Source organism: Aptenodytes forsteri, unplaced genomic scaffold (genome assembly GCF_000699145.1).
Source record: "Aptenodytes forsteri isolate BGI_AS27 unplaced genomic scaffold, ASM69914v1 Scaffold27, whole genome shotgun sequence".
In the NCBI taxonomy this organism is placed as follows: domain Eukaryota; kingdom Metazoa; phylum Chordata; class Aves; order Sphenisciformes; family Spheniscidae; genus Aptenodytes; species Aptenodytes forsteri.
In genome coordinates, this window is record NW_008794407.1 from 2,460,491 (window position 1) to 2,484,368 (window position 23,878).

General features: G+C 39.1%; 1 protein-coding gene across 1 annotated transcript in view; it reads right to left on the bottom strand.

The window, feature by feature from the left end:
* The window catches only part of MYO10 (myosin X), a 143,646-nt gene that overhangs the window by 5,756 nt on the left and 114,012 nt on the right, over positions 1–23,878 (bottom strand). Inside the window, exons 23-37 of the mRNA XM_009288032.2 lie at positions 23,352–23,561; positions 23,009–23,048; positions 21,670–22,572; positions 20,275–20,398; positions 18,541–18,784; positions 16,162–16,257; positions 12,690–12,783; positions 11,854–11,909; positions 9,291–9,433; positions 8,056–8,250; positions 6,748–6,905; positions 5,384–5,507; positions 3,296–3,593; positions 1,456–1,663; positions 724–860 (exon numbers count right to left, since the gene is read on the bottom strand). Coding sequence (XP_009286307.2) covers positions 724–860; positions 1,456–1,663; positions 3,296–3,593; positions 5,384–5,507; positions 6,748–6,905; positions 8,056–8,250; positions 9,291–9,433; positions 11,854–11,909; positions 12,690–12,783; positions 16,162–16,257; positions 18,541–18,784; positions 20,275–20,398; positions 21,670–22,572; positions 23,009–23,048; positions 23,352–23,561 — 3,030 coding nt within the window. The remainder of the gene's footprint in view (positions 1–723; positions 861–1,455; positions 1,664–3,295; positions 3,594–5,383; positions 5,508–6,747; positions 6,906–8,055; positions 8,251–9,290; positions 9,434–11,853; positions 11,910–12,689; positions 12,784–16,161; positions 16,258–18,540; positions 18,785–20,274; positions 20,399–21,669; positions 22,573–23,008; positions 23,049–23,351; positions 23,562–23,878) is intronic.

A 23,878-nucleotide genomic window follows, 5' to 3' on the forward strand; every position in this document is an offset into this window, starting at 1 on the left:
GGGTGTATTTAGAACCTACAGCAAGATCAAGGACTTACAAATGTTGACTCTCAGTCAACTGTTTCTAAGCCAAATTCTCTTAATAATCTTTTATTTGTGGCTCAGTGAGGTGTTGATAAAAGCAACATTATTAAGTCCTGTTATAAAATGTAATTGCACAACACCTTAGACATTCCTTTTTTCCCCCTGTTCTTATGTGGATAACGGAGGCTGATTGCCACGTCTATAACATAAGGATGACAAACAGGTATTTAGGCTTGTATTACATTTTCTTACTAAAGTGCTATGGGTCGTTTCAATTTTACTGGTAAGAAAAATGTTGTGAGCTGCGCTGTGGTGACTTCCATGTGAAGTTAGGCAATGGGTAGTCAGAATGGCAAATGAGTGCCTGGAGCTCAGTTCTCCCACTACTGGGGCAGCCACAATGCTAGTAGTGGTGGAAAAATTTGTAGTAGTGGAAAAGAAAATGTGGAAATAGTGATGAGAGAAACATTACTCTACTGGTGTCAAGACAAAGAAAAACTAAACACAGGTGAATAGGTGGCTCATTAATTCCTTTAAGAAAAAAAATAAAGATGCTTTTGTTCCAGAAATGGCCATGTGTGTAATTCAGCTGTGTCATCAGAAACAAGCAAGAGAAAGAAAATTCAGCATTATTGACATTGGAAATTTATTTAATTGCTACTTATTAGAGTGGTGAGAGAGAAGGAGAGGCGCACTCACTTTTCAAACTTTGCCAAGACATCAGCCACAATGGTTCTGCTTTCAATTGCTTTATCAGTAGTTCCATTGTATTCAAACAAAGCAAACATATTTCTGCTATCCTCCATGGCCAAGCCGCGAATTAACTTTTCAACCACCTAATGAAAAACAGCACATGAAAAAACCACAGCATGGAGAAGCAGCACCACAGAGTAAGACAAATAATTAGAAGAAAATTCAGAGCTAGGTTTTACATTAGACTAAAAATGTTGCTAACGTTCTCATCAGCAGTATTAACTGTTGTCAAATTCCACCTTAATTTTTATACTAAATAATGCTGATTCTTTTAGAACGTATGCGTGCTATCACCTGGCTGGGTATTACCCCTGTATTTCACCAACTCAGCAGGAGTCTTCCAGCTTTAGGAAGCAACCTGGTTCTCAAAACCACCAATATCTACTGAAGTTATTCCAATAATGCCTCTACTGAATTGCTTAGTCTTTCCTGTAATTTTTCCTGTAAGAGGGAACTATAGTTGGGTAACCCTCTAAAGACGGTTTTTATAGCAGGGATTTCTTCAGAACATGCTGCGGGGGTTGGAGAGACAGCTCTCTAAGCCTTCCCTCCCCTGAAAGGAGAGACCGGTAGAGAAACCCCCAGCACTTCCAAAGTTTAACGCTACTACTGGCTGGAACTGGCACGTAAAGGGACACATTGATTTTGTGCCAAAGCCGTTCTGTCACCCCTTCTCACCTCTCCAGCTGTAGTGTGCGAGTTGATTGTAATCTTACAGGAGCCCCCACCATGGCAATAAACTGTGGATGTCATTTCCTGCCTGCCGATCAGAGCTTCGATTTCATCCCGCGATGGCACAAACTCTCTGCATTTGGTTTTCTTCAGAGATTCATAAGTAAAAAGTGCATATTTCTCCATTTCAGTTCCTGGAAACTGGTCACGAATCCTGTGAGATAAATATTATTACTTTAAGCTGCCAGCCTGTGAAATAGGAAGTTTACTTATCTGAGAATGGATTTTTTTCCTGAATGTACTTAGGTATCCAGTAAGCTATTTAATTGACATGCTCAAAGGTTTATCTTCACTGTCAAGGAACGTGTACTAACTTGTGATTTACTGTGGGACAACTTATATGCGTTCATCATTTTGTTCTACAAACCTAATGGAACACAAAAACTGAACTACCTTTATAGCATTAACTACCAGAACCTTGTAATGACTCAGATTTGACAGCAAGATAACTATAAAAATCTTCTTGTAATCAACTCCCCTTTTTGTCAGAAGCAGTTGTTGAATGAAGACAAAACGGCACTAAGGTACTTCAGAAAAAAGCAATACAACATATTTTTGGCTGCTCAGTTTTGTGGTAGTGTCACTTAGGATACTTGATTTCTATTCCTGATTTGTTCAAAGATTCTCTCTAGACCTTACTGTTCAGCACTTAGTATTATGAGTATTCGCTAACAACGTCAATGAACTCAACTCTTAATTATTGAAAACGGTTGAATTCGGGTAGCTTTCAGCACAGAGGTTTTCTATAATATTTCCAGTGATAAAATACCAGCTTCTAAGAGCTACTAAGGTTTAACTTATGTGAAGAAGTACAGTGATTCATGATCCCCAAGGCATAAAAAGATTACTGCAGGATTACAGCAATGCTGTAAGATGACGATGCATCTGTAATATTGAAACCAACCTACAAATGTTGTATCAGCTGCAATTTTTTTAACTGGGAGACCAGTTTATGAACTGAGTTAAATTGAGAAAGCAAATCCATGTTGGATTTTTTCATTTTAAGAGTTCTATGAAGTGATTGATGTGTTTCACTAAGCTTGCTTTGGTTGAAAGGTATATCTTCAATAGAAGCATTTTACAAATATTTATAAAATAATTACATTTAGCAAAGTGACTTACAAAGTCCATGCTCTAGCACAAACACAGACACGACTTTTAAATTATTGAGAACAGTTTGTTGTTAGTGGACTAACTTTCCTAATGGCACACTCTTTGCATTCTTACGCTGCGTCACAGCAAGAGGAACTCTACATTCTGGTTAGTGCTGAACTGTCAGAAAGGACTTTTTTTTTTTTTTAATGGTCACTAATGTCTTAAAATTAGATTTGCAAACAGACATTTCTACCTCAAATACATCTTTAAACATTCTAAGGTTCTTTCATGTGCATGATATGAACCTCACAAAACTAAGGTAAGCAGGATGAAGAATTTTTAACAGGTTGGATAGTTGAGAATGGGACCTGGGGGTACTGGCTGCAAGCCATTTAAGCAACTTTACACAATTACAGAAAGCCCCCGCGTTGGTCAACATTAACAAGTTACACATTCAGTCTAGTGGGATTTTGCTTGATTCTTCAAATGAGAATAATTCCACCTAGATCAACCCATACATGCTTTCCTTACAACATTTTTTTTAGATTCATTGTTTGGCATAACCCGTTCGCTAAGTGAACGCATTTTCAAGTCTCAATTCAAGATGTTTAAACACTGTTACAAGTTGTGGGGAAGAAAACAGTGAGTGAAGAAACTTCTTTTCTTGCTCTAGTAGTTCAAAGCTTCTCACCTTTTGAGATGGAACTTCAGATATTTGAGGATGTTGCGACTCGGCAGAAATGTGCAACTCATGCAGGTGAGTATTTGCCAACTATACAGGTTCCCCCCGCTCCCAGGGTTAGGCACTTTATTGGTCTGCTTGATGAGCTGACAGTAGAGTTCATCTCGAAGAGGTCGTAAATCATGTCCTGTTTGGAGGATACCTTGGATTATAGGGATGGGATCAGACATAGACTCCAGCTGCTGTAAAGAATTAAATATCTTGATGGCTTCATCCTGCAGAGTTGTGTAGCCTTTGTCTTGCAGCACTAAAAAAGAAAAATAGGGAAAAAGGTGCTTAGGCTGAGATACGAAAGAGAAAGCACTCAGGCTTAACGTAGGAATTGCTTAATGCTATTCTGTGACCCTTATTAGGCAGGATATTAGAATGCATTTTTTCCATTTCAAATGTATGATGCAAACTCATTTTATGAGCTATTTTGCTATTGAGATTTGATCTGAATTTAATGAAATCCCATTTTGACACTTTCTGACAACATAACTTAAAATGTGTATCTTGCTTGATCAGAGTTTTTTTGAAGAAGCAGCTTCCTTCCAGAGCAATCCATACTGCTGAAGTGTCTACCACTTTTCGCTGTCACAAGAAAGTGAAAACCTAATCAGATCAGAAGTGAGGTAAAGCATGACTGCATTATGGAAAGTGACAAAGATACAAGGCATCACTTTTGGCTACAGTGGTAGCGTTTCAATTAAACCCAAACAATACTACTAAACTAAATCATTGCCATGAAACTACAACTTGCTTTTTGAGTGCTGGAAAAGGTGGTGATTGTTTTTGTACTACAGGTTATTCAGCGTGGGCTAACAACTTTCACAATCTACTTAAAAGCACCATGCAGTTCTTGGGTTCAAGAGATGGAAGAGATTGCTCTGATGTCTGAATCAGTTAGGCCTACTAAGCATCAAAGCACAAAATAGTACAGACGTATGTTATGAATATTAAGTTTCTAACCTGACATTATACTATTGCAGAAAATAACTAGAACTCAACTGCAAGTCAAGGCAATAACTGGGCATCAGTCCATCTGTGGAGCTACATTTAGTATGGGAGGACTTCGGCAAGACTTCTACCTCAGAGGGAGCTAGCCGTTCCTGTCCATGGGGAATAGAGAGCAACCATGCTGCACTCCTGCATGGGACAACCAGCTCAAGTGCCGAGAAGATGAGAACTGTGCCTTGCCACTGTACAGGAGGAGGAGGAGGGGGAAGAGAAGGGAAAGGTTTCTCCTAGGGTTTTCCTTTTCCTTGTCATTTGAGCAGAAGGATATCACTTGGGTTATCAGGAAGTCTTACCTGAAATACCTTAGCTTTTAATCAGCTGGGACCTCCCACCCTCCTCCCAAGAATGAAACTTCTGATCTGAGTCATATCTTGTTTAATACGCAGTTGCAAAATAAGATAAGCAAACCCATTTAAGGATACCAAATTCACAACCATCAATAGCTCTGAACCATTCGTTCAAACAGACTTCTAAGTTAGTGATTGAGCCAAGGATATTAAAAGACACGATTACATCTGTTTCAGGAGTAAACGACCCATTACTTTTTAGAATAATGTCCACTCAAATCTTGTTCCACATAAATAATGCTTCCCGTCACAACTGATGAAACTTACACTTGTTAATTGGAAGTTGTGGCTGCTGCAGCTCCCCTCATGAGATAGGATGCAACAATAATTTGAGAAAGAGACTATAATTCAAGGAGACTAAATGAATTGGGTTTAGTTGCTTACTTCAGTGCAAAGTTTTTTCAAACTCAGTGGTCTTAACTGCATTGGTGAGGGCAACAAACTTGTATTACAGCAGCGATAGCAACCTTCCCTTCTGCAACACCCGTGCAGGAGCACTACAAACCCACGGCTCTATGCTAGACAAACTGCTATTCTCTACCTCCTGAAAGAGAACAGGAAAATGTGTCTATTTGTACTATAAAAATATATTTTGCCTACCATTACTTCACTATAGCCCATTGACTAAAAACTCCCATCCTCTGGTTTAGTCTTTCATAAAGAAAAGTGTTTCTGTGACTGAAAAACTTACAGTTTAGACTGATGTCCCCATACGGCAGTGGCAGTAACGGTGAGTGCAATGGATGATGAGTGTAACGGAGAATAGGGTTTCTCTTATAAATCTGTTCAACCACTTCAGCATTCAGGCAGTTTTCCTATGGGGTAAGAAAAAAGCAGGCTTTGGGGTCCAGCATTAACAGTGATGCAATGCTTTGTGCCTTTAGGTTGGCTGTGAAAAAATCAGTCGTCAGTGTTACCAACATTATTTGGTGCTAAATCCAGCTGTGGGTACTGTGGCTCCCATGGCACTCTGCGGGCTATGAATGCTCAGTATCTGCTAACCTCAGACCTTGCATAAGCTTACTTTATCTGTGCAGTAAAAAACAAACCACAGCAGAGCTGCAGGAGACAAAAATGAAGTTTCATGAATTTTTTTAAAGTCTATTTTCATTTTACAATCATTTTTACTCCAGTATTTCATAACTGGAATTAAGACATCTGTATCCAAGTTTTATTTAAAAATATTTCTCCAGCATAACTAATTGGTCTTTTCAGTTAGATTCTACAGGAGCTACCGTAACAAAATAGTCCAGAAAAACTGCTGCTGTAAACCTGATGCACCTACTCTGACGTCTAAATACTGTTCTTTCTTAGGCCAAGTTTGACCGATGGGTGACCACTGTCTTCTATCAATCCTGAACTTCCACATATTTCTACTGCTCTGAGAAACAGCCTTCATTCATAGTCTTGGAATTCAGGACTTGATACTGTTGGGTTTTTTTGGGGGGTCTCTTCTGAGAATCATCATCCTCTCTCCTGAAAGCAGATTAGCAAAATCTCCAGAAATACATTCTCTGGCTATGCATGCAATGTCTCCAACAGGACCATAAAGCAGCAAGCATTAATTATGTTTCTCATCACGCAGAGACATGAGATGTTCTATGATAGCACAGGCTAAACAAGAAACGAAGCATAATGAAAAAAAATCACACGAGCTGTCTAGTCCACGTCCTGGCGTGCTGCTCACTGTGGACATAGCCAAACAGGTCTGCTAACTCATGAACCTGCACACTGCGCTCTACTGCCTGGTATAGCAATGTCTGTCAAGTTACACAAACCAGTAAAACTTGTTACTGTTTTCATGGAAAAAAGTTATCCTTCTTGGCCTCCAAGTTGCACTTCATACTTTGCTCTCTTACTGTTTAGACAGAAATTCCTTTACCAGGTCAGTAAATACATTCAGGTTCCACAATTTCAGTCCGTGTCGCTGTGTGATTAAAGCTCACATTTTCTGCTTTATTACCCCGTATGGCAAAGCCAACATAAAAAAGAGACTGATTTCAAATATTTAAGCAACCATTCTTTCCCACCCCACGCCCTCCTGTTTGTGCCTACCTTAATATCCTGAATAAGTTGCTGAGTTGGAGTATCAATCGGTGCTTTTGTGTCAATCACATTCTGGACAGCACTTGACCAGCGGGTCGCCTCATTAAGCAATTTTGTATAGAGACGGTAACAATGTTTGCGTCCATATACAGTTACATTCCAATAACCTAGCACAACAGTAAAAATTATTAATCATAGAAGCTGTATCTATAAAAATACCCCAAATTCTATCTGAAAACAGCTGTAGTCCCATCAGACCCCGAGTACTGCATTCTGGATCACGCTGGCAGTTTTTCAGGAACTAAGGAGTTGTACGAGTAATTAAGTATCACAATACAGATACTATGGCATTAAAGGAGATTCTCTCCTTTAAAAAAGCCTAGGAGTAATCTCGGAGTACAACCACCATCATGCAGCCTCCCATGTTATCCAGTAATCTTAGTAAAAGTGACCATAAACCACCACTATGGAATACTGTCAGCTACTTGTGGCTTGGGGGCCCTGCTTCTCCAGTCCTGTCTGTAACAGGAAAATCTGAGACAGTCTTGCTTTGTAAGCAAGAGTCTTTCATCGTCTGTGGCACACGTACAAACAGGTATAAAGCACGAACTACCTCTTCTGTAAAAAAGTCATTAATTTCACACCACTGAAGTGGCAACTCTGACAGAAAGAGCATTTCGGTTCAAATTCTCTCTCTGCAACATTGTATAGGCTTTTTATGAAGCAGATTCAGTTAAAGAAAATCTGTCGCATCTTTCACTAGCAAAAGCCTCTTTGAAGTGTCAGTGACCCCAGTGAGATTATGCAGGGCTGTCAACAGTCGCTTCTCATTTGCAAACAGCCACTTCTGAGTTGAAAACCAGTTTTGAAAATGCACGGGGGAGCTGACTCAGATGTAGTATGTAGGTTAGCACAAACCGGACTCTCACTCTAGATCTCCCTATACTTGCTCCACCAACGTTAGTCCTCATAGTTCCTCAGCAGATAAAATAATGTATGAGGAGAGTGCCACCCATATGTCTTTCCCCAGGTCTTTGATGTGTAAGCGTAAGCGTTCACACTAACTTAGCAGCAGTGTGAGTCTACAATAACTTGAATGTTAGTGAGAACAGGATTTACTCCTGTATGCATTATTACCTCTGTTTTTTTGCCCAGTAATTCCCTGTAAAATGCCTCAGTGACTCAGGAACTCGATTTGTTCATCAAACTGCAACCATAATAATCCATTTAAAATATTCTTACGCACTCTTTGTTGCATTACTAGGTAGTAGGACAGAAAGCAATTGAAAGCATATTTGAACAAGAACAAACAATTACCTGTCTCTTTGAAGATTTTTTCATCAGGTGGGACCACTGAGCAGAGGCTGTTCAGGACCAGCGTACCCAATTTCAAAGCATTTTTCTCCGAACTCTTGTAGTAGTCCAAAGAATTGTGCGTCAAAACAAACCAACGCTTCTTTAGTTTCAATGAAGACATCTTTGGGTTGTTCTTTACTTCCTTGTGTAGCCATCCTGATAAAGACACAACTTGAATCACACTTTTTTTTTTTAAAAAAAACAGAGGTGGACAAAATTAGGTTGTTAGAAGTTATTTTTGTTGTTGAAAGTACACAACTATGATGTGAATCGTTTAGCCCACATACTTAACAACTTTGAGTAAAATTCTCAAACAATGAAATGATGAAGATATAATAAAATTAACATGAAAACTTTTCAACTTTGGTGTTTACCTAGAAAAATTCTTTTGTCAACTCACAAAAACGCTTTTGTTATTGTCATGATTTAACCTCAGTTGGCAACTGAGCACCACGCAGCTGCTCGCTCACTCCCCCCCACCCCCAGTGAAATGGGGGAGAGAATTGGAAGAGCACAAGTGAGAAAAACCCGTGGGTTGAGATAAAAACACTTTAATAATGGAAATAAAATAATAATAATAATAATAATAATAATAATAATAATAATAATAATAATAATAATAATAATAATAATAATAATAATAATAATAATAATAATAATAATAATAATAATAATAATAATAATAATAATAATAATAATAATAATAATAATAATAATATTATAATAATAATAATACACAAAGCAAGTGATGCACAGTGCAGTTGCTCACCACTGAGGGAAAGTGGTTGGCTTTTCTCAGCTTTGGGTATCTAGATTAAGTGATGTTTATTAATTTCAGAAGCATCCCGTGTTATCAGAACGCCTCCAGCTCTGCTTCCAACAGTACCTGTCAGAATTGTGTTATCAACTTTGTTCTCATCCTAAATCCAAAACACAGCACTGTACCAGCTACTAGGAAGGAAGTTAACTCTATCCCTGCCGAAACCAGGACAGTTATCATTACAGTGTTTTCTTACATGGCATAGCAGGAGCATAATTACAGCTGTATTAATTTGTGAGTAAAGTCCAATGTACAAAGATGAGGCTCCAACACAGCCATGCAATGCTAGCATATTACCCAGATTGTGCTGTGGGAACAATCTCTTCGAAGCTTAATGGTTGTTAATTACTTTGTTACTGCCCCACTCAGTTCTTACCCCTCACGATGAATTCTTGTCCCTCCACTCTAGTGTCCCCCTTCGACCTTTGGAGCAGGGTTATCCAGTGATGCATCTCTTCAGGAGTGTCAGCATTACAGTGAAGAACACGATTAGCAGTGATGATCACAAATGAATTGGGTCTATGAAAATAAATGAAGATTGAAAAAGCCTTTACAATCGACATACGTACTGTTTACCTCACTCACCATAACCATAAACACTGTCCATTGTTTGCATTTTCTATTCAGACAAGTACTGTCTACTTCTGAAGCATTTATTTCAACACCACTAAACCTAAAAAAAATTAAGCATTTGAAGAGACTTAATTATGCTGGATTCACACCAAAATGCTAGGGTTCTGAATGGTGGGAAAGTTTACATTAAATTGCAACTTGTCCTATCTCAAAATAAATCTATGGTGAGAAAAAACCTCCAATCTTTAATCAGCTTTGGATGTGAATCAGAACTCTATTTCAGGGTCAGATCTATTTAGAGTGTCTGCTTCAGTAGTTACATTAGCTAAAACCAACTACAGTTTACAAAGGTCTATAGTGAAGCAGCATGTGAACACAGATTCTTTTATTTTTAATGCAGTGCAACCCAATTCGCAGAGAGTACAATCTATTTTTAATGAGGGTCTGGCTTTTACCCAATCCTACACCAGGATTCACTGAAGCATGAAGAACTAGCCCAAGTGAACTGTGCTGATGGCTCTCTGGATTAGAGAGGCAGGTTTTTCAGCCTACAAACACTTGCTTTAACCCTTTACCATTAATTTTTTCATCCTGGAACACACACAGTTTTTAAGAACTGCATCAGATGTAGAAAATGGGAACGATGCAGTCTGGGCCACCCCATGCACGAGAAGCTCACGGGCCTGCCTTTTACAGTTCTTGCAAGAAGGTAACTGGGTAGAAATTAGAACCAATCAAAAAAATGTTTACGGGAATGGAGAGGTTCACCCACATACGATACCATTCTCTAAAAACAGTGTGTGCCATGTAAAAGCTAGATGGATGACAGGATAAAGAAAAAAGGAAATAAAATTATTAGGAGGAAAAATTAGAAAACTGTGTGAAGGGAGGTTACAATAAATCAAGTAACATGAGAAGCGTGTAAGTTGTCTTAAAAGTTATCTAAGAGTTACCTACAGCTAGTGCTCACCCGTACCATAGAAGAGGGTAAGGGAGTGATCAGAACCCAACGTTTTGGTCACACTCACTGTGGTGCTGAAGTGCTACATTATTCAGGAAGAGTGGTGGATGAGGAAACAAGTGGGCATGTGAACTGAGCAGAAGAATTTTGTTGGCCATGTTTTAAAATGTATGAAGAGGAGGCAGCTTGAGATTGAGCTACACGAAGCATACTCTAGAAAGCTGGGTAATGTGATACACAGGACAGAAGCTACAGATGAACTGCAGCAAGAGAACTGACAAAGGAGAGCGCTAAGGTATAAACTAAGGTAGATCAAGCAGTCAAACAGGAGGTTATGATCAGCAGCAGCCAACCTTCCAGGCTCCCCTCTTCTCCTCCCCAGTTCAGGAAAATAACAGAAGCCCTGTTCTTGAGATTCTTTCTGACTACAGATTCAAAGGGCTCTCTGCTCAGCTTCTCTCTTTTGAGCCTGCAATAGTGCGTTCATACGTGTCAAGATAAAAGTAATCTATTGCCTGTGTAAGTCAAATTCATTTCCTAACTGAAAAACCTTCCATCACTGATTTAGACTGAGAGAACTAAAAAACAAATTACAAGAAAAAAAATCTGTGTGAAAAATGCTTACAGGAGAAATGCCTTTCTAACTGAAAATTTTGCAGGCTCTGGACATTTGTATTGTACTGTTTAGGAAACCTGGGCTTATAATCACAGTTACTTGTGGTACCAGTGTCTTGGCAGGCCAAGGACAAACCGGTAACTTAAACCCAGCTGTTTCACACATGCACAATGAGGAGACTGGAAAGAACTCCTACAGTGCAAATAATACCTCACAGCCAGTAACCTTATAACCAGAGTCATAGCCTGAACCCAGACGACTTTTTATCCCCCAAAACACTGTTACTTGTTCAAGAACTAAGAATATCCTGACGGTTATTTTTTATGCTGCATTGTCTTCTTTGTTACAAGACATTTTTATTCCGGGAAATAATTCTCATCCCTGTAAAAGACAACATGCTTGCATGAGAAGGTGAACAGAAGAAATGTTAAAATGAATTTTTCTGCCTACTATATTGCTAAAGGACTCAAAAATAAGCTGCTGTTTTTCAGGAGCATTACTTGTATAAATGAAAGAAATATTTAATCTTCTACTTTTGGATCTCTTTAGTAGCTGAACAGTTCATATATGAAGCAGTGTCAGGGAAGTTAGTGAAGCCCCCACGAAAAGCACCGCCATGCCTATTCCATGTTTTAACACGTGGTGTTTAGTACTACGAAAAGGGAGACAATAATGAATCACTAATGCATGGTTGGTCAGCAGAATATAGAGACTAAAGTATAAAGCATCTGATTTTGGCTAGAGAAAGGAGAAAAAGAAAGGAAGTCACCAGGCATGGTTCTGACTTACCTATCTGGATTGTCAGCAGCACAGACAGAATCAATTAGTCCTACATCGAGTGTACCCTATAAACAAATATCCAACCAGAAGAGGAGGAAGACATTTACTATTACATTACTCACAGTACTCTTCTCAGAGACAGGTGAAAGGAGCAGCAGCTTTGATCAAGCACAATGAACTGCGGATTTGGCCATCAGTGTCTCTTAACCATTAAAACTGCTGAGGGGAAAACTAAGAGACTCAGATAAACAGATCCAGTAAAAGATTATCCCTAGTTAAGCTGGAGACAGCTCAAAAACTACTCTCATTTTTCTATGCTTCCAAACCCGCTTGAATTTTTCACCTAGTGCCATTCCAATATAGATGGCATCCTCTCAGAACGAGCTTCCGAAGCCATTAAGCAGAAGTTTTTATTTCCCTTTGCTTGATATTAGGTTCCAAATTTATCCCATTTATTCCCAGTGTATGTTGTACAGAATGATAAATGCAGGACCAGAGAAATCTCAAATTTTCTACTCTTGGGTTTTTATTTACTCATTAACTGTATCTTTGCCAAACTTCAAACTCAAGCATACGCTGTGGTGTGATAGGGAACCGGACCGGAAAAAACCACCCCCCAAAACAACACTCATTTTTCATCAAGGTGAATGATGGGAGAGGAATCAGAATTCAGACTCTCCTCTTGTACAGCTACAAGGTCAAGGACATGGAGCCTCTAGCCAGTGTCACAGCTACCACCGCATTTAAGGAAACCTAGGTTGTGACTCTCAGAAGCTGTGACCACCACAGTGCTCCTTGTTTTCTAAAAATACTTGCTTTGAAAAGTTCTTCCGATTTAGACTTACCACAGCATTCTGTGGATTTGCCTGCTCATCATGCATCTCTCGGATCTCTTGCTCTGTGGACGCATGGACTTGACTCAGTACACTAAACCACTGGCTGTGGAGAGAAAGGCAGCAGTGTAAGTAAAATGTTGCTTCTGCACAAGCCTTTTGTCACCTTTGTTCTGCAGACATCTAGCAGGTTCTGCAGGTTTTTGAAATTGCTTAAGATTCCTTTTGTCAACATGCATAAAAGCAGCAAGGCTTTATGTCAGTTCAAGTAATACTGGGTACAAACAAACCCCTCCAGATCTCCCATCCAAGCTCATGTCATACCCTTCTTCCTAAAGACAAATACCTTGTACAAGAAGTGGCATCTCTGAAAAACTGGCAGTAAGCACACCAAAACATCTGAGTGCTTAGGGAGTATTTATAACACATTCCACACATTTCATCTGGAAAAAAATACGTTACTAGCTACACGCAAAGCCTTTAATGGGAAACCCAACCTTCAGATTACAAATTCTGCTGCACTGATAGCGTGACTGGTAATAGTTTCTTACAATGATACTTCTGCAAAGACCACCCAAGTCCATCAAGTCCTCTGTAGGAGCACAACTCGGAGGGGAAAAAGAATAAAAACCCCAAGCAAATATCTCTACGTTTTTTGTTCCCTAAGGAGCATTGGAAAATCCAGCTGCTGGAAGGCCCAGTGAAGTTGAACCAGAGCCAATTCGTGCCACTCCAGTAGCCTTGTATATATCCACAATAGGAAAACCGGCAGAGAGTTTTCCAGTACTTTGGCCCCTAGTGCTGAGCAGCAATTGCAGAAGGATTTAATTCCAACCACACCTTCTGCTTCTGGGAAATCTCTACCCTCCTGGCACTTGTATATGATGAAGCTCAACCGCTCTAAGCAACCCCACTGAAATCTGAGGGCAGAGCTTGGCCTGTTCCGCAGGTTCCTGAATGCCATTCTTTGAGATATGAATTTGCCATTCTAATGAAAACCACCTGGGGGCAAGTTTTCAAAGGGCTCAAAAGCCCAGCCTTTCAAACAGACTCCTCACTTTTCTGCAGAGGCTTCTCCACCAACACCAGCTTGAGGAAACAAGTGCAAAACTACTCGCTTTAAATAGAAAGCTATCTTTCCTGCAATTACTTACAGTCACAGAATTTATGCCTATGACACTGAAGTGCTGCCTCCGTAACTCCAACATTCAGAATCCAACTGTTCCCCATAATGTAGATATCTGGAAACTGAACTGCCAAAATAGCTTGAGAAAAACCCGTGGAAGTCTGTCAAACAGTACCATCGCTGCCATATCCTAAATCCCTTCTATCACCTTATGCTTTCATTAGAAACAATGCAAGGCATGAAGAAAAATGAAGATTTAGAGTGCCTGACAATAAAGAAGATGAGAACATATTTAGTTCTGCTTCTTTTGTTAAGACTCAGAGATACCCACAGAGAGGTTGTGCTTAACGCTTACTTTGCTGGATGTAAGACAAGGTCACTGAAACCCCCTCAAAACGAGGGAAGGGTAATCTAAAGAGTAGGAACCATCAGCTGAAGAAAACTAAACCTCATCTACCAAAAGATTCCCACAAATTAAATTCAGCTTCCCTTTTTGGGCTCAGGAATTCCAAATGTATTTAAATGTCAATCTTCTATTTAAAAAACAAAGACGACTTCACAGCACTGTATGCACAGTTAGTGATAGTTCATTATCGGATTTGAAAGAACAATTCAGAGTTTTCAGAGTTTCACATAATCTTTGTGTAAACAATGAAAGAGAAATTAATCATGGCACTTTGCAAAAGACAAAGGCAGATTTTACTCTCCTTTTGCTTTCTTCCCTCTCAGGATCTCCTTTGCTTCTCAGCTGAGTCCTAGAACCCAGGAATAGGGAAAAAGACAGACTAGGGGTTTGAAAGGAACAAACCCTCAGCAATGGCTGCCCACCGAAGCGTTACTTCTTTCCTCAAATACACTTCCATGATCAAAATAGTGATTCCTCTTTCGGGAGAGGGTGTCAGGTTTCTTTTGCTTTTTCCCATCATTTGAATAAAAAGCAACCTCAGGATCATGATCTAGCCCATGTACAAAATATTTTTTTCAATAGCAGATCCAGAACAACACAGTCCAATAATTTTATACTTCACTTTTAACAATGCCAAACATTAACGAGGCTTTGACTTAAGCCCATCTGCAAATCCTTACACATCTCCCTCATTAAAGTTTTCTGGGATGACTGAGAAAAAAGAAACATGAAATACACTGGTAAAAAGTATTCGATCTGTATGGTGTGTTATGCATATACACAACAATAGCGTATAGTGTCTCCTCCTCCACATTTAAGAAAAAAAAAAAAAAGAAGAGATGCATGACAACAGACAAGTCTTTATGCTGATAGTTTCTTATTGGTCCCTAGGGCATGTACACAACTCTAATAGAAGAGCCTTTAGCTAAGCCTTCATTTTAAAATATACTCACATCACACATGAATCTTAACAATGAGTACTGGAAAACTCATACTTATTTCAAGGATAATTTTAAGGATGCCTAAAAAATGAAGAATGATTCTGCATTGTAAGCATTGCTAAATTTATACTCAGGGTCCTGTGATATAGGAAGGTATTATACCTTTAAAAAGAAAAGAATACGAAGCAACTTTCAAGGCTTCAGAGCAAAACTAGCTCAAGCGATGTTGACATAGGCATCCTGTATTCTGGCCTTGGGGCAGCAAGGCAGCGGGTAATAAGCTTTGATTACTAAGTTCACTTTATTTAAATGCTTGATTTTTATGGGCAAGCATATTATTATCTCACATGAACTGTAGTGTGGGGATTTTTTTTTTTTTTTTAAAGATGCACTACAACTGATCTGACAAGTCAAGCTTGCTCCTCACCTACCAGCATCCCCCTACAGTTTGATATGGATCCTTTAGCAACAAAAGCGACACCTTTTTTTAAATCAGCAGAAAGGGAAACACTCTGTTGCACGCTCTTCTTATTCATGAACACGCTTTCACCCTAAAATCCAGTGACCACATTACAACTTTTATCTGAAAAAAACCTGGGCTCTGCTTAGGCAAACAGATCCCAACCCTAAAGAATGGCACTTTATTTCAGGCAGATTACAGGGTCTTAAATATTGATTTAATCTACGCAGCTAAACTAGCAGGGTAATGCACAAGACAAGCACCAATGGCTGATGGCTGGCTCTCTACAGACATACTGTATTTCAGAAAGTTGCTTGTAATAAATGGGTAACAGCCAAGTTCTAGGCAAATTTTCATTGGCAGTCTGACTCTTCCCACTAATGTTCTGCCACAAGATTTCCTTTGAAAAAGTATAAAATGCAACGTGTTTAACACAGCCTGAATATTTTGTGACAGTGGGCGAACAAATTAATGACAAGCACAAGTCAGAATGGCATAGAGGTTAAAAAGGGAAAAAAAAAGAAAAGAAAAAGGCCTGATGATTTTCATACCTTGCATCCTCAGGAGACTCAGCAATTAAGTGGTAGGTCCTATCACCCATTATTAGATCAATACCGTTTTCTTTGCCTGTATTATCAACAATCTCTCTGAAAAGAAGAAAACGCCAAGATTGAGCATTAGGGATTGTCAACATTCTGAAAATTCTGTTCTGCTGAGAGGCTCACAAACTACTGGTACTTAAAATAACAGCAGTCAGCCTTAATCAGGTTCATCTGCAAGACTCACAATGTGATTTATCAGACAGTATTAATTCACCAAACGATAGCTGTTGTGTTTTCTGCCTATACGGTACACATATTCAAACTACTATGAATGTCACTATACCAAGTTGACTATTCTGTTATTGTTTTAACAGGAACTAAAGAAAAGGCATTATCAAACCTCAAGAGAGGCAAGGATAACTGATTTGAGAAATGGATGTATTTCTGAACTAATTGCATACCCAAGTAATTTTTGGAGTGGTAAAATGAAAGCTCTTGAAGATTAAAAACAAAAAGCAAACAAAACCTGGATTAGTGATTCTGTGTGGTTGTGAGTCAGCATAAAGACAATTCCAAATGTGACTTCCAGAAAGAGCTGAGCACTCATCTGCTGAAAAGTTACATCTTTCTAAATTGTAGACATCTAAGTATCAATATGTTAATCATGAACCACAAAGCACAAGATTTTTAAGGAGTAATTTAAGCATTACATCAGGTTTTCCTGAAGCTTAAGAAATCAACTTGATTTCCTTTTTGCTGTTTTACTGTATTTGTCTGAAGCTTATTATTTCTTTAACTAGCTATACTTCCTTATCAGCTGTGCTATTCTCATAAATCTCTATCCTATAAACAATATATGCAAGCTCTGCTTATCAGACTCATGAGGACAATTTATCTGCTATTAAAACAAAAAGCTGTAATTCTGTACTGTTTCCTTTAATTTGGCTTCCTTCCCTCCCAATAACAGTGTCCAACAGAATACCTCCCAGTTCTGTGTTTTAAGTGAATCAGCTTAAGATTTATTTGAATGGGGTCCCTAATATGGAGTGGCGAAATATATGTCGCATGATATGTTAGGAATGCACTCAGTGAATATTAAAGTCACCTAGAAAAGCTATTGCTTATTTCTCATGACATACAGCTCTTTAAATACAAGTACCCTTTCTTTTAGCTATTTTATAAACAAATAGTCATTGATTGAACCTACAGTTCAAGTTAGGTTCAGCAACCTTTACTGACAATTTTAAAGGTACGTTCAGCAAAGAACTATAGGGCACAGTCAATGAAACAATGTAGTGACAACAACAAAAGAAGGTTTAAGCATATTAGAAAAATATGCTAAATAAATGCTGTGGTACATGAGACAGAATCAAATTCAGTATCACAAAAAAAGTTGTGGTGGGAATGTCAGTCTCTATTCAGAGTTTTCCTTGACAGTCGGCAGCCCATTGGTTTTACAAGAGCAAGTCAGGAAGCTCACTGAACTATTTACTTTGTCCTGCCTGAAATCAGGCTCAAGCCAGGACTTCCAAAGAAAAGATTAAGCTAAGCTTTCAATTTAGTTTAAGTACTCTGATAAATTAACAAAATTAAATGGATAGTTGCAGATTACAAGGAGCAGAGTGCAATCAAGTGTTACAGCCATTTCTATTTTTCTCTACCTTGGAAGAAAGCTTAGGTACACTTTTATACAGAAATGAGACTACCAACGTTAGCACACTAATTTTTAAATTAGTTAGATAATCCATAAGTTCATAAAGCATACTGACTGTTTGAAAGGAAAAATACCATCTCTTAGAAAACTTTTTCGATGCATGCTTCAGGAAGCACAGAATTTTAAAGTGTAAGGAACTTCGGTTAGCAAGACATAAGTTAAGTCAGGCTTAGTAATGCTATTCTTTTTAAATGAATATACGCATTTTAAAGACTTTTCTACCACTACCACAATTATTTCAAACATGAAAAAAAAAAAGTAAATGCATGCAGAAGATACAGCTTTGACCCATGCTAACTTAAATATACTCAGGGCCTATTAATTCCACCCTCTCCATTCTAGGTTTGCCTGCAGCTACGGACTTGGCAACATGCCCCAAATTGCCTTGGGAATCATTACAGACTAAGTAGGGCCTCTAGTCTGGGAGGAAGCATAGATGGGTTCATTATAGCAGCAGTTTTCTGAAGTATTTGGCACTGGCTTACCTCTGGAACACTCCGTAGAGGTAGAAGAGAGCCAAGTAAGGACAACGCTTGCTTTCAGTAACTTCATCACACACACTCTCATGCTTGCATTCACACAATTTGAAGGCAGGGCACTCAACATCTTCCCAGATTAAGCCCCAAGAAGTATTTAGGAGGAACTATGGCTAACATACAAACAAATAAACCTACTTGGCTGTTCGGACATCAATGGCACCCTTTAGCTTTTCTTCACTGTCATTTTCAAAGTACATCAACCTGGACTGTCTGAGAACAAACCATCTTTTCTTCCAGTTCCTTCTGGAAAGTGTAGATGATCCACCCCCCTTTTTGTGAAGCCAACCCTGCTTAAGTGCTTCCTGCTTGGAACGAAACCACAGGAAGGTCTCATCTTTCAGGACACACCAGCGTCGCTTCCATGTGTTTATTAAGCCACCTGGCAAGAGAGACAGATGCGGGTTTATACGTAGTTAAGACAAACAATTATATTATAAAAGAGAAGCTGTGACCAAACCAATGCTGGAAGATGCTGACCAACAATGCTGTACTTAAACTGAGTCTCTGCTGTAAGCCACGAAACCAAAGATCTCATTTTTGTATATCCTTAAGGCCATCAATATTGTTGGCAATCTAGGAAGATGCTCCAACAATGCTGTACTTAAACTGAGTCTCTGCTGTAAGCCACGAAACCAAAGATCTCATTTTTGCATATCCTTAAGGCCATCAATATTGTTGGCAATCTAAAGACCCTTAAATTATAAATTATAATAAATATATAACAAAAACATATATGTAACATATATAATTATATATGCTTATACGTAACATATATATAATAAATAATAAATTATTAAAAAGTCTTGTTGCATATGAGAATCAGATCTTTAACACCGTTTTCAATGTATCTCAATGTTTGTAAAGAAAAGTTTAACACTAAACTCTTTCCTGTCTCCAGGTTATTAGGAGGTAAGAATGTTCAACTCAAAACCACAAAACATGGAAAAGCTATACTTTACTACTTTTCCTACTTTTTCCTACTTTTCCTCCTACTACTTTTTCCTACTTCAAAGTAGGAAATAAACCACTGTGAGCTCAGTCATATCAAAGTGTGGCTATACTGTCTAAACTTCTTGTGAGTTTTATTACGGTAGACAATACACCTTGCACTGTAGTTACATCACAGTCATAAAAACCTTAAGCAAACCAATATACTCCTGTCATTCCACAAAAGCTTATGGCTAACTACGTCAGAAAGTAAAAGGCATGCTAGTGATGATGCATTATTTTTCACACAAACATAGCTGTGCGCACATTCATCACTGTTCCTATTCCTGGAAAATAAGTTATGCTACAGCGATAGGTATCATACAAGGATTCATCTAGATTATAATTTACTATCAATCATCAGAAGATAAAACCAAGAATCTTAAGCAGAGAACTCCTGTGTATATTATTTCAGTGTCTCTCATGCCCCTTTGCTACACATATCCTTCTTTGTGTCTTTCAGATCCAAAATGAAAGTCAACTGAGGTCAGTGAAACTGGTCTGCAACGTAGAATGCTGTCTATGTTACAAGGTTTTGGGAGCAGGAATCACCTTTCCTCAGAATTTGGTACAATTTGACTTTGTGAGTTATCTTGCTATATTTATACTGGATATTCCATTGTTTACGAACTAGCAAAGATGTAAAATGAAACAGAGGCAAGCCCAAAATGTTGATGTTCCTTTGCAGAGGGGAAAAACATTGCTAGATGTAAGCCATTGCAAGTAACTTAATTTGAGAGCAGCTCAAATTAAGTTAAGTTACTTTTCCATCACCCTTTGAAAAATAAGAAAATAGCTTAACTCTTCAGGAATTGGAGAGCAAGGTATAATAAACATTTCTGGTTATTTTGTATATTTAGCAAATTCTGATTCACCCAGTACCTTTCATATACAGAAAGCTGTGAAAGTAGGGCAGGCTGACACAGCTATAGACTGAATCCCTCCGGTAGGAAAGTTCATCATCTGTATCAAACCTGGAGTCAAAATCTTCTTCACTGTCTTCAAACTACAGAAGAAAGGAAATAAAGGTGAAATGATCTCTCAGGAAAGTTTAGATAAAATTGGTTTAGAAGTCTTCAACTAAAACATTTTATGATTCCTCGCTGGTTTTCGTCCAGCTAACAAAGGAAGGAGTACATCATAGTAAGTTGCAGCTTGAACTGTTTGATTACACACTAGCCCTAATGTCACGTAACAAATCTGTGAAACAGCTTTGTAGCTGCTCAGGAAAGTTATCCCTTTGCAAGAGCATGGCAAGGGTACGTTACCTTGTGCTACCTCCCTCCATCACTGAAGCGCTGTGGGTAACAGTTTAGAGAAGTCTTGGAAAAGAAACATATTCCACAAGCTGTGGTAATAGCTTTCCTCCACCCTCACCTCAAATAATCAGAATTTCTGTTCTGTATCTGACACGCACCCAGAGTCATGCAACAGGAAGGAGTCCTTAACAAGAGACGGCTGAAAGTGTTCTCCTTTTAGGCAAGAACTGTCAACTTATCCCAACAACCGTGATGGCCCTTTGACTGGTTTCTATTACCTCAACTGTAATAGATATTTTGGTGTTAACATTTTCCTTCCAAGTAAGTCAGTGTTGCTGAAATACTTTTTCACTTTCCCAGCCACACAGTCTCACAGAAGTATTCTGTAAGTGGTCGAGGAAATCATATTCTTCAAAAAATATTTGTCAGAGCAAAGCCCACAGTATACTCAGTAAACAGCACTGAAAAAGAGCTCTTCAGTACGAGTGTCTGCTTCGCTAATTCTAATATTTGCCGTCATGTGAAATTTACTCTCCAACTCATCTCAAAATACACCTGGCATTTCAGGGACTTCTGCAAGCAGCTTATTCCATAGTGTTGCAACTTGCATGCATAACTGAATCTGTTTTTTTCTGAAATCAATTCCCCACCATGCTATCTGGTGCCCCCCCTCGAAACACACACACAGAGAAGAATTTTGCTTATGAATTGCATTCAAGGCCATGCACTGAGCTCCTCACCAAATAACGTGCAGTTCTGCATTAAAACAGACGGAACCATGTCCTTGCATAAGCCTAGGACTGCAAACAGCATCTGAGCTGCCTCTAACTCTAATGCACTCACCCCAGTGGCATCTAGATGGCAACAGACAACTATGTCCACATGCAGTCTAAGCAAGTCAAACTACACAACACAGACATTTGTAAGAACAGCTACAGTGACTCCATGGCTGCAGAGTGGAAAAAAAAAATCAGAAAGCACATATCAATTATTAGATAATAAAAACAGTGATACTTACAGAAGACTGAGCTCCTTCAGAGCTAAATCGGTATGCTCCAGAGCTATTGTATGTCCCCACTGAGCATCGGTAGTCTGGTGACCACTGGCTACTGTGCGAATTAGAGAAGGTCACACTGCTACCAGAAGTAATAGCACCATCTTCGTAATCGTCTTGGTCGTAATCATAGTCTCCATCAGGAGAAATAAGTTCCACAGAATTTGGGGGTCTACACGATACATTTTCTGGCATGCAGTATGTGGATTCACCACTTGAAGAGTTGTGGAGACTGACTGTATCATGGGTAGGAGGTATAACCATGGTGTTGCTAGCAGCAGGAATTGTTGGCACCACAGTATCATTCATATAGGGATCCTCTTCTGAGGAATCATCGCTTGTTCTGATGCCACTGGTCCTTTGATCAGAATGGCCATGCTCACTTGGGTTGGGCGAATCCTTAAATGCATCATCATCAGCTTCAAAGCCCTCATCTACCTCCTCCTCGGGATATGGCTGGCTGAAGTTAAAATTGGGCTTTTCACTGCAGGCATTTCCAGTCTGTTCAGTCAGCTCAGCAGGATACCCGTTGCCCACAGAGAGAGACCTCTCAATGTTTCGGACACATTCATCAATCTCATCAAAGTTCAGAGATTCCAGGAACTCCTGAGCTGCTCTACATGCTTCGTCCTCGAGCCGCCGGAGTTCTTCATCTCGAAGCTGCTGCAGCCTCTGTAATGAAGCCTCTGTCAAGGACAGCTCCTGCTGCTTCTTCACGCGCTGCAGGTCTTCAATTTCTTTTTCCAGACGTAGGATTTCTTCCACCTGCCTGCTTTCTTTCTGCTTCTCCACCTCTTGCTTCAGCTCTGCCTCCTTCTGGGCTTTCTGAATGGCGGCCAATTCCTGCTTCTTTCTTTCTTCTTCAGCCTGCATTCAAAATAAAATAAAAAAATAACAATAAAATAAAATAAAGCCTGCCGGTGCAAGATTCCTTTTTGAAATTTATTTATTTCTAAAGCATTATGCTCCCACCGTGCTGTTCATTTAAAAGGACCCTTATCCCTACATCAGAAAGAAAAAAAAAAGGAAAGAAATAGAAAAACGAAAACATGATTACATTTGCTCACAGATACTGGAAAGCTCAAGTACGTGCAGAAAGTTCAATCTTTGCCAGAAATTAAATGAAGCATGAGGTGAAAGAAATTTCCATGCAAACAACTGTATCAAGTTTCCTTTGGCTTTATCTGCCAACTCCTGTAATAAGTTTAGTTTAAATGCCACAGATGGCCTTTTATTTTTTTAATAGCTGGGTTGAGATACTCAAATAAACAGGATGGCTGAAAGCATTAAGAATATAATTTACCTGCTGGGCAAGACGCTCTGCTTCTTGCCTTTGTCTTTCCCTAAAAGTGAGGGAAGAAAAGAAGTTAGTAAATCAAGCTCAACATAAGCTCATCACATACCTTTGGTAGGGCAATAGCTCAACTTACAGAGATCATCTGCCACATGGAAAAGACAGCCAAAAATAAGGTCACCAAGGATACGTTTGTGAATACGAAACTACCATGATAGCTCCATGCATCTTTTAGTAAAAGAAGCAAAGGTTTCCAAAATCACTTGATCCAAGAATAGCCTGAAACAAAGGCTATTCAGAGCAAAACCTAATATGGCACAGACAGGAGAGTGATGTGAACAGCATACTGCACCTTTCTTCCTCCTCTTTTCTTCTTTCCTCCTCTTGTCTCCGCTTCTCCTCTAGTCGCTCCCTGTAAACACGTCGAGCAAGCTGGCCTCGCCGCTGCTTCTGAAGGATTATGGCTGCTTTCTTCAGGCACAGGAACTTTTTCCTACTGCAGAATGCTCTGTAGTTCTTCTGTATCACAACCACACAGTAGAGAACCTTTCTATACCGCTTTCTGGGAGAAGAAAAAAAAAAAAGCAAATTTCTAAGGAAACAAGGAACTACCGAGCAGTGACGAGAGGTCTTGCCATGGTGACCTGCAATAATGAGCCCATGGTAGTAAAACAATATATTATTTCTAGCTCTGTGATTGTTTCCCATTCTCGTTCATATTCTCCTCCCTAGAAGAGGAAAGAGATTCTCTCATTTCTATGACAGCGCTGTCTGTGTCTTCATTAAGGAAATGAACATTACTTGGCTTACATGTTCTTATGCCCCTGACAAGGAGATGCTAAAAGGACAGCTCTCTGTGTGCGCACACACGTGGAGAAA